Source organism: Ochotona princeps, chromosome 4, assembly GCF_030435755.1.
Source record: "Ochotona princeps isolate mOchPri1 chromosome 4, mOchPri1.hap1, whole genome shotgun sequence".
Taxonomy (NCBI): domain Eukaryota; kingdom Metazoa; phylum Chordata; class Mammalia; order Lagomorpha; family Ochotonidae; genus Ochotona; species Ochotona princeps.
In genome coordinates, this window is record NC_080835.1 from 6,704,984 (window position 1) to 6,716,116 (window position 11,133).

Genomic DNA, 11,133 nt, shown 5'->3' on the forward strand with positions numbered 1-11,133 from the left:
TGGACAGCTGCATGGCAACAGCAGTATCACCATTGCCATCCCAACATGCTGTTAGGGTGCAGTTGACCTTGGTGCAATTCACTTCAGAGACGCTTTTTGTCCCATTGATCTTCTGACTCAAATGCCATCACCCTGGCCAGTACCCGAGCTTTCACCAGACTCAGCAGCAGGAGCTTGCCGGACAAGCCTCTCAGGAATCCACCGTGGACAATTTTCATTTTCTGTGAAAATACAAACTGATCTTCACCCCCATATGAGGACGGGATCTGGGCCTAGCCACTGACCAGTCAAGGGATCCTTCCACATCACGTAACCCTTCTGCTTCTGAGATGGATTCCAACGATGATCTGCAGCAGATCATCCTTCAGCATCCAACGTTAGAAAATTCAGATAAATAATACAAGTTTCAAATGATCTCGGGGAGTGCTATACTCCCCCTTTTTAATTCTTAATAGCATGGTTGGCGAGTTCCACAATACCTTGTCCTTGAGGAGTATAAGGAATGCCTGTAATTAATTGTATATGGTGGGAGGCAGCAAAATCACAAAACTTACTGCTGATATAGCAAGGACCATTATCAGTTTTAATAACTTTGGGAGTTCCCAATATGGAAAAACAGGCATTGCAATGGGCCAGAGCATGCCTAACTTGTTCCCCTGTCTGACTGAAGATTCTAAAATAAATCCAGAGCAAGTATCAACAGTAACATGCACAAACGTTTTTGTCCCAAACTCTGGGATATGTGTCACATCCATTTGGCAATAATCTTAATATAATTCAATCAACCTAATTAACTGTGTCCACAAAACAGAAGATTAATTCGTTGGCATTCTTGAGGCCTCAAAGAAATACCAAGGGAAGCCCTAGAATTTGAAACTTTTGAATTGTTGGATGCCTTTTTAAAGATGGCTAAAAACATCTGGGGTATGGAAATTTTGGGGGGTTTAATACAATTCTGAAAAAGTTGAAATTTCAAATAATTAAAAGGAGAAATAAGTTGCATTTTGTCTGGGGCTATAGCTAATCTTGCCTCAGCTGAAGAGAGAGACGCTGAAGTTGCTCCTATAAATCTTTCGCAGCTATGCCCAGATTTAATGGCGTCAATGGCATAGGCAGTGCATAGGGCTCTATGCCTGGCCAAAAGAGATTTTTGCTTGGCACACACTGTATGGGCACATACTCTAAGGGTGGAGGTTCCTTGGAAGACTCACTTTCATCCTCTTCCCCTTCCTCCTCCTCAGAAGAGTACCGCAAATCTTCTTCACACAGTTTCTCCAGACTGTCTGCTCTGGGGTTCCTTTTCCTTTTTTACCCTGGTTTGGGGTCCCCTTTGTCTTCTTACTCTGGTTTGGAGTTCTTTCTTTCTTACCCTGATTTGGTGTTCCTTCTTTCTTTCCCTGGTTTGCAGTTCCCTTCCCCTTGTTACGGATAATTTTCCAAGGAAGGGTTGCACCTCCGCTTGAGGGGATAACAAAGTATTTTTTACCAAGTGCCAGAGGAAAAAGGTGGCTACAAAGAGAGCAAACCATGGGAGTACATCGCAGACAGTTTGAGTGAACTTCTGCGAGACCTTAAGCTTAATGTCGGTGCCTTGTGGCTGGAGCAGATCTCTGATTCCTTTAATCATCTGCACTTTACCGAGTTCTTGCCCCATGATAAATTTTACTTATGCCCCTGCAAAATTTTTAAACTTGCTTCTGGATTTCCGGGGTCCCTCAGATTGTCCCTCATGCCCCAGGATGGGGAGAAGGTCTGGGGATGAAATCATTAATGCCCCTCCAGAGTTCCAGGAGTCCCTCAGATTGCCCTCGTGCCCTAGGACTGGGAGAGGGTCTGGGGGTAAAATCTCTTATGCCCCTGCAAATTTTTTAAATTCTAAACTTACCTTCATAGGTCCAGGGGTCCCTCAGATTGTCCCTCATGCTGTGCCCCACGTTGGGCGCCATTTGCTCTGGCCAGCAGAGCCAGTAACGTGGACAGGGAGAGGGTCTGGGGATGAAGCACTGACAGGATACCCAGTGATGGTAGAAGTCTCTGCGAAGTCTCGCTTTATTGCTCCTTCACTTCTCCTTATATAGTCTTCCCCCCACACCCTCATTTAGCAGGATATTGGATACAGATGAGTCCAATTAGTCTAGGTGTTTTTAGCTACAAGCCCAGTTCCTATTTCTGCCCAGGCTAATGAGCACTATTCAACTCCTTAGCCCAAAACAAGGGTTGAATCAAGCCAGTACCAGAGCCAGGAGCTTCTCTGGGTCTCCCATGTGGGTGGCAGGGGCCCAAGCACTTGGGCCGTCCTCTGCTGCATTCCCAGGCTATTAGCAGGGAGCTGAATGGGAAATGAAGAAGCCAGGACAGCCCCTTGGGGATCACAGAGCATGAGGCACCGAGGTGCCCAGCACTAGGTCCTTCTGGGTATGGCTTACCTGGTGACTGTTCTGCAGCATTCTACATGAACATGACTTTCACTATTAATCATCACTGATACTATTCTCAGGATGAAAAATAGTCTGATCACTTCTCTTCACAGTCTCATCATCTTGTCCTAAAATTAAGACTTTCCCAAGATCCTTTTAATTATCTCCTCATGCTGGCATTTAGAAAGCTTATGTTGATGAACTATGTCAATCAGTGGACTCTGCACCTGCCTCATTGTACCTGGATTGCTGCTGATGGTATGTTGGAGCTTTTGATGGAGCGGGATGCTACTTTGCTGGCTCTGCCTTCAGACCAAAGGGGGTCTCCCTGAGAAGGTGTTGAACTTGACTGGACAATGGGACGCTGGACTATATGTTTGTTATATGCTGGCAATGAGGGAATCCCAAATGAACTTGAGCTGTGGTTATGCAACGGGGTGGAGGAATCCACCATGGAGGGAGGGTTTGGGGAGGGGTGGGGAAAATCCCAGTACCTATGAAACTGTCACGTAATACAATGTAATTAATGTATAAATTAATTCAAAAAATGCAATAAAAATATTTAAAAAAAGAAAGAAAGCTTATGTTTGGGGTCTAGCACTGTGCACAGTGGGTTAGGCTGCCACCTGCGACACTAGCAGCCTATTTGTGCACTGGGTTTGGTCCTGGCTGCTCCACCTCCAATCTAGCGCCCTGCTACCGCCCTGGCTCTGCCCATTCTGGGGGTTCGGGCCCCTGCAGCATGTGGGACACCAGAAAAAGCTCTTGGATCCGACTTCTACCTGGCTCATCTCATTCTTCCTAACTCTTTGAAATGAATAAATACATGTTTTGAAAAATGAAAGCAAAAAAACTTTTAAACTCAGATCTAATCATACCTGTGACTGCCGGATGAAATATTATAATATTTTATTATTATATATCATTATATGACATACTAGTATACTGTATATTATGTTAGCTTTCCACACCTATGTTGCCATGGCTCAAAGCTGCTTCCCGCTACAGATTGGTCACCATAGAATGTACCTCCAGTACTTCCCAAGGTCCCCTGACTGTACTCTCTGAAGAGCCTAGGGCCATGTCTCTGCAATTTCTCACCCCAGTTTCAGCCACTGTGACCTGACCGAATGGCCACTCCATGTGGCCATCCCCATGGTGGTCACCCTTGCCACCAACACTGGCACTTCAGGACTGGGGCTTACAACACACACTCACCTGTTGTGTCCTAAGAGAGAGAACTTGGCTGGCTGCTCCTTCTCCCAGCACAATAGAGACAGAAGTGATGAACAGATTCCCTAAGATCCCCAGGGATAAGAGGAGGTTAAAGAACATGGAGGCTAATGTGTAGCCTACAGAAAGGAGGACTTTGCCACATAGCAAGAGAAAAGCACTAGGAGATATTTGGACTTTGCAGGGAAAGGAATGGCTTGCAGAAGCAACCCTTGCCTGCCCTGCCCCAGAGGCTACCCCTGGATGGGAGGGCCCAGCTGCTACACCCAGAGGTCAGCCTTGAAGTCCTGAAGACCCAGCAAGAAGCAGAGTTTTCCCCACTCCTTGTAATCTGAGGCTTGACGCCTCCAACCTCATTCCTGGTCCAGGATAACTTTTTCTGTTACAAGAGACACTGGGCAAGCATAGTCCTCTTCAGGAGCACTGGGCCCCTGACCAGGCTAGGTATTCATTAAGAGTCTAAGGTGTCCACATACCCATCCTTCAGGGTATCCTCACTATTGTCATTGAACACTGATCTGTGTGGTAATTTTACTGATGTGCCTCTGCCCACCCAGCTCACAGAGATGGTTCCGTTGGGACATGGAATTCAGCATCATGGCATAGCAGCCAAAGTCTGAAGCCTGCAAATGCCAACCTCTGCTGTAGACGCCAGTTGGTGTCCCAGCTGCTTCGCTTCTGATCCAACTCCTTGTTAATAGCTTGGGAAAAGCAGCAGAGGATGAACAAAATCCTTGGGCCCCTTCATCCATGTGGAAGACCCAGAAGAAGTCCTTGGCTCCTAGCTTCAGTTTGGCCTGGCCTTGACAAGCACGGCCATCTGGGGAACTGAATCAGTGTAGTGCAGAGAATGTGCTGACTCAATCCTGGCACCCAGATGTTGGTGTTGTTGTAACTGAGCCAGCACCAGTGTGGGATTGGTGGATCTCTAATACCCACCTCGACATCCTGTCACCAGACTCCCCTGAATCCTCATTCCATCATTCCCTGAACACACTGGAATACTAGTCAGCCATCAGAAAGCACAAATTTTGCCATTGTGATGAAATAGTAGAGCAGGCCATTGTGCTCAGTGAAAGAAGCCAGGCTTGGGAAGTCCAAAATGCATGATGTCACGTGTCTGTGTCGTCTGTAAAAGCTGAGGGTGGAACAGCAGCTGCCAGAGGCTGGGCAGACCAGGGGCAGGAGACCTTGGAGAAGTTGGCCAGCATTTATGAAGTCCCAGCTAGATGGGAGAAGTAAGTTCTGGCATGCCATTGCCTGGCAGCATGACTACAGATGACAGCTGTGGGCCTTGTATTTCATCACAAAGAAATGACAAAGGTTGGAGGAGACATAGGCATCTTCTGGTTGGCACATGACCCAAACCTACATGTATCAGAGCATTGCATGGCATGCCATGAGAACACATTATTTTTAGTGTGAATTTAAAAGATCAACATGCAAAGAATTAGGTGTGTGGGATTTTAAGGGTTGGAAGAGGTGGTGACTGAAGAAGTGAACACACAGATAGGGCAACTGGGTAGCAGCGCTCACAGGAACAGGTGCTGGGCAATGCCCCACTCTTGCAGGACGAACTATGGAGCTTCAGTCTCTTGCCAGTCATTGGAGTCAACCCTCCCTGGTGGATGAGCTCTCTGGGGAAGCCACACAGGTTGATGGGATTTCCCCTGGAGCCAGTCTCTGAGCAGAGGGAAGTTCCCAGAAGCCTTTGGTTTAAGATCATTACAAACCAAAGTTCCATTCTTCAGGGTCATCTGAGCTGCTGGAGATCTAAAGCAGGCATCCACTGGGCCCGGCTCTTCCTGCAGGGGCCCTGGCCCTGGAGCCCAAGGACACACAGAAGAGACCATGGTGACAGTGCGCCATGGAGGGACAGGGACCAAGGCTCTGGGCCCAGCTTATCAGAAGCTCACTGTTACAGAGAGGGAGAGTGATCACACAAGACACAGGGTAGGATGTTAGGAGGAGTCTTTATTGGCCAAGCTTGGCAACAGCAGCTCCTGCTACACTCCGGGAGCCACTGCACAGCGCAGGCAAAGTCAGGTTTTTTGTTTTTGTTTTTTCAGTTTTTTTTTGCTTTTGATGCATTTTTTAGCATAATATATTTATCATTTTGGAGATAAGATTTTAAATGTGTATTATGGACACATTTGCCTATGTCTACCGTGATATTCACATAGTTTTTAAATGGAATAGATACAGTTTGTCATTGTTATGATTCACTCTCATTCTCATTCCCACGCCCAGAATACCCAAGAGTACTGCCATGACCACATTTTGGACCACTTCCAGGACCTGCAGTGGAAGAGAGATGACCATGGTTCAGTGGCAGGGTCTGGTTGGAAACATTCCTATGACTTGTCCCACGGCCAGTTCCTGTCCTCTGTGCCCTCTCACAGAGGACACAGGAAGCAGGGCACGCCTTCCTCCCTCCTTCCCTCTCTCCTCTCCTTTCCCTCCTCTTTCCTCTTTCCTCCCCTTTCTCTTCCTGTTTCTCCCCCTCCCCTATTCCCCTTTCCCTTCTCTTTTCCTTCCTTCTTAGCTCCTCCTTCTCCTTTGCCTCTTCTCCCCCTTCCCCTCCCCTCACTTCACTCCCTGCCCCTCCTTCTCTCTCTAGCCCTTCTCTTCTTCCCTGCCCTGTTCACCTCCCTTCCCTCCCGCCACATGTCTTCCAAATACATAAACATTTTAAAGCAGGAAACAGACACCCTGAGAAACCACAGAAACGGGAAGATGGACTGCCCCTCCCCTCAGCACAGCTTCCCTGAGCCTTCGAGACCCAGTGTTTGAGAGATCTGTGGGGAGCCTTTGAGAATCACTGCTCTCTGGTTTCGGCCTAGTGCCAGGCATGCCCCAGGCCTGGACTTTGCTTCCTGTGCCCGATTACCCTGGGTGGCAAGCATTTTTGTGCCACCTTCCAAGGTGAAGCCTGAGGATGAACCCTGTCAAGAACAAAATCCCACGGACAGCAGGTGTCAACAAATTTGAATGCATGCATGGCCGGGGGCAAGGAATCAGGCACAGACAGCCCATTTTGTTCAAGGACATGCAGAACCACCTCCAAGTGACCTGCGTGAATGTGGCCAGACATTATTTCATGGAACCTGTAAAGACACCTGAGTCACCAGTGACAGGGGAGCGGGGAAGAGACCCCTGGGCAGAGGGCAGGGCAGGGCAGGGCAGGGCAGGGGACCAGCCTGGGCTCAGCAAAGTCAGAAACACAGGAAATTGCAAAGATGAGACTGAGTGGACAGAGGTGCCATGGCAAGATAAGAATGAAGTAGAAGAGAGGTGCCTCCTAATGGCATATTGCCCACTTGAGCTGTAACCCTTGGAAGGACAGAGAAGGTTCGGCTCCCAGGCCAGTGCTTGGGAAGGACACTGTTAGGTTAGAGTTTGGGAACAGAACTAGGCAGCCACACAGAATAAAAGTTCAGCTCAAAGTACACTTTACTGGGAGCACTCCCAGGTAAGGTTCACTGATCCAGCACAGGCAAGGGGCCAGGGAAGTTATACCCGGAGTTTGTCGAGAGTTAGTTGAGAGTTAGGCAGTGAGAGTGCTAGCTGGCACTGTGGCTCTCATGGCCTCCTTCTGCTGGAAAGCTGGATTTATAGCAGGTGCCTCCTTTGCCACAAGCAGAGGGAGGGAATGAGGGTGCACAGGACTAGAAGCAGGCTGGACTATCTCAGACCAGAGCTCTGTGCTAGAATGTACACACTATTTGATCAAAAGCATTTATCTTTGCCACAACCAAGCATGCTACATTGTTTCTTCTTTATATCTTGCCTGTTTCTCAAGGTCTCACTAGACAATCTTTTAACCAACTCTTCCTAGGCCAATATAGGCCTCCACTCACTCACGTTCTAGTCTAACCCTGTCAGCAGCCGCTCTTCCACCGGCACCGTAATACAAAAAGACTGGACTGAAAGGCTGAACAGAGGAACTGCTGAAGTACAGTAGGGAAACTTATCACAAGCCAGGAACACCTGGTAACACCAAGCAGCAGGCCAGGTTCCACTGCTATCTCTCCTTCCTGCCTCCCTCTGGCCACAAACAACAGAAAAGACAAAAAAGACCTCATTGCCAAGGTCAAGCAGATATTCCCATCCAGAAATGTTTCAGATGCTGAGTCTGTGCATAAGATCAATACCCCATCACAACACATCACAAGCATGCACAAACTAGGAGCTGCAAACGCCCCCATCCCCCACACCTAAAATGTGCAAAAGCCCAGTGCTGTAAACCCTGGGTGGCCATTTCCTTCACAGGGTCACCCTGCCATGTGGAAGTGGTAGGGGCTGTCTCCCACCAGGGAGCAGTATGTTAGACTCTTTTTCTCTCTCTCTCTCTCTCCCCACTGTCTGTCTCTCTGCTGTCTCCCCATAACCTTCAGTCATAAATTCCCTGGTACCTTGCCTGTGCTGAACCAATGAACCGCACCTGAAAGCACCCCAGTAGTTTCCTTTGCGCTGAACTTTATTCTGTGTGGTTGCCTGGTTCTGGACCTGAACTCGAACCTAACAACCATCTCTGGAAGTGCCTTTAATGCTCAGCCCCAAGGAGGGGAGTCCTAGTTAGCACTACTACCATTGGGCACCATAGTGAGTTTTCACTTCGGTGGCCAGAACAGCAGAGCGGCATGGCACCTCTTACTCTGGCATTCTCCCTTCCATTGCAAGCTGCCCAGTAAGCAGGAGAATTCTGTGTAAACTGCACAGAGAGGTTTCTCACTGGCAGCGTGAGCTGAATGTGCAACCCCAGAATGTGAAGAAGACTTTCGAGCAGGAGTTGGTAAGCTACACCCTGGGAGAGGTTCCAGCATGTAGTGCCCATCTCTGAAATAAATGCAGAGACATGGCTTGCCCCGGGAACATGGCCTTGCCACACCTACCACTCCCTTCCTTGGCCATCACCTGCATCTGCTTTGATTTAGGTCATCCACTGTCATATCACTGTCCCCACCAGAAGGTGACAGCTCCAAGGGTGAGAAGTCCTTCTCTGCTGTCTTGTGCATGACCCTGTTGCACCCCTGGCCTAATCACGGCACATGACCAGAGCCTGTTCTGAGGACATGGTCTGGCTCCTATTCAGGGAGACCCTGGATGAGCACACATCTGGTTGCTGCAGGAGATCTCAAAATGCTCACACTTGTCTTGGGTCAGGGAGTAGGGCACCTCCTTACCCACCTTCTCCATGGCCAGCTGGACAATCTTGATGGGATGCAGTGGTGAGTACCTGTCGTCATGCTTGTTATTGACCCGGTACTCGTCCTTCCCAGCCACCTTGGACAGCAGTTCCTTCTTCACTATAGTTTTGTTAGCCAAGGCAGACATGACACCCGATGCCCCAGCTCCTGCAAATTCACCTGTGAAAACCATTACGTCAGCCTGGCGCAGGGTCACCAGGGCTGAGAGCAGGTTCCAGCTGAGGCAGCCTCAATGCCCTTGGCCCCATCTCCAAGGACCTGTCCATCTTGCATAGGCTGAAATTCAAGAACAGGTCAAACTGAAGCCTGGATGGCTTTTCGGGAAGTCACCAGGGATCCCAGGTCTCTGGTTTCTTCCTGTCTTAAAAAAAGGTTTTCAAGCACCAGGTGGGTTCACATGTCCCTGAAAGAATCAGGGCTTGAGCTAGCAGACAGTCTGGTCCCCATCACCAGCCTAGAAAAAGTCACTGGGCTCCCCGACCAGGACTAGCACCATGGGAACACCTGCAAGTGAGGGGACATTTGCAATAGTGTGTAAGAGGATCCCTGAGCATGACCAAGGCCCACCCTCAGAATAATCACTCCCCATCAACCTTAGCCAGCCCTGTCCCACTCGCCCCCCAACCCTGCCCCAGGGCCCTGTTCTATGACTTATAAATGGAAGGGACCAAGGCAGCTGAGGGCTGTGACCTCCAAGCCTCCAGTTTTCTGATTCATCTTTTCTGGGAGGTCCCCACCTCCTCCGTTTCCCAGGCTACTGGAAGCTGAGCTGAAACAATGGTTAGTGACTGAGACTAAGTCAGTGGGGAGCAGATGGACCATGGGCCACAGACCGAGCAGGCATGCTGAGAGCAGCCTCACTGCTCTTGGCCCCATCCCCAAGGACCTGTCCATCTTGCACAGGCTGAAATTAAAAAACAGGTCAAACTCAGGCCTGGATGACTTTTTGGGAAATCACCAGGGATCCCATGTCTCTGGTTTCTCCCTGTCTCAAATAAAGATTTTCAAGGATCAGGTCAGTCCACATATGCCTGGAAGAAACAGAGCTTGAGCTGGTAAACAGCCAGGTCCCCATCACCAGCCTAGAAAAAGTCAGTGGACTCCCTGACCAGGACTAGCACCGTGAGGGTACCTGCAAGTGACATTTGCCATAGTGTAAAAAGGACCCCTGAGCATGACCAAGGCCCATCCTCAGAATCCTGGCTCACTCACCATTAACTTAGCCAGCCCTGTCCCATTTGTCCCCCAAACCTGCCCCAGGGCCCTGTTCTATGACTTCCAAATGGAAGGAACCAAGGCAGCTGAGGGCTGTGACCTCTAAGCCTTCAGTTTTCTGATTCATCTTTCCTGGGAGGACTCTGCCTCCTCAGTTTCACCCAGGCTGCTGAGAAGCTAAAGTGAGACAATGGCTAGCGACTGAGCCTGAAGCTACCAGTGGGAAGCAGAGGGACCATGGGTCACAGACTGAGCAGTCCTGCTGAGAGCTGGGTCCTCCCTGGGTGCTAGGGTCCATCTGCCCTTTCCTGGCAGGCCTGTGTTACATAAACCAGTAGATGAGGATATTTTTGTTCTTGATCATGTATGTGTATGTGTGTGTGCTATAAAATAAATGAATAATTTATGTTGATTTTGTGAGCCATCCTCCTTGCTACAGACGTAGCTGATACTCCAGCCTCCATATGTAAGTTTCTCTAATGACTGCTTTAAATTCATTAGCCTCAGGGCTGGCATGATGGCTCATCCTCTGACCCCAAACATCAACATCCCAATTGGTCATCAGTTCATGTTCCAGTTGCTCTACTTACATCCTGCTTCCTGGTGATGACGTGAGAAAGCAGTGGAGAATGATCCAAAGCCTTGGGACTCTACACCCATGTGGGAGACCCAGGGGAGACACCAATCATTGAAGACATTTGGGGAATGAACCAGCAGATGGAAGATCTGTCTGTCTTGCTCTCTGGAAATCTGGCTTTCCAAAAATAAATAAATAATTTGAAAAAAAGGAATAAAAATACATTTGAATATGTATTTCTGAAAATTAACTAAAATGGAAGGCAAAGTTTGAATATAGTCTTAAACCAAAACCCCAAAATCACATAACGTAATCCAGATTTCTACCAAAAATGCTGGCTCTGTCCATAAACAAAGCAAAGCTACTTTCACATGAACAGGATCTTCCACAACCTGTAGCCAGTCAGCTACAAAGATGCTCGGCCTGTACTCCCCACCTTAGCGGAATGTGGGTTCCCAAACAAATCAGGCAACAATGTGTG

The 11,133-nt window shown here is 48.7% G+C and overlaps 1 protein-coding gene across 1 annotated transcript; it reads right to left on the bottom strand.

Moving 5' to 3' along the window:
• Nucleotides 1-5,604: 5,604 nt before the first annotated feature.
• Nucleotides 5,605-10,919, bottom strand: LOC131480157 (phospholipase A and acyltransferase 2-like). Its single transcript, XM_058662889.1, has 3 exons — nt 10,666-10,919; nt 8,841-9,019; nt 5,605-5,948 (listed from the first exon to the last, which is right to left on the bottom strand). The coding sequence occupies exons 1-3, from the start codon at nt 10,733-10,735 to the stop codon at nt 5,826-5,828; spliced, it is 372 nt and encodes a 123-aa protein (XP_058518872.1). The 5' UTR covers nt 10,736-10,919; the 3' UTR covers nt 5,605-5,825.
• Nucleotides 10,920-11,133: the final 214 nt, after the last annotated feature.

Coding starts and splice junctions, on each gene's coding strand:
- LOC131480157 (XM_058662889.1), bottom strand. CDS start 10,735: ATGGGTGTAGAGTCCCAAGGCTTTGGATCATTCTCCACTGCTTTCTCA. Junction 9,020..10,665: donor TCATCACCAGGAAGCAGGAT/GTAAGTAGAGCA, acceptor TGGTTTTCACAG/GTGAATTTGCAGGAGCTGGG. Junction 5,949..8,840: donor TCCAGCTGGCCATGGAGAAG/GTGGGTAAGGAG, acceptor CTTCCACTGCAG/GTCCTGGAAGTGGTCCAAAA.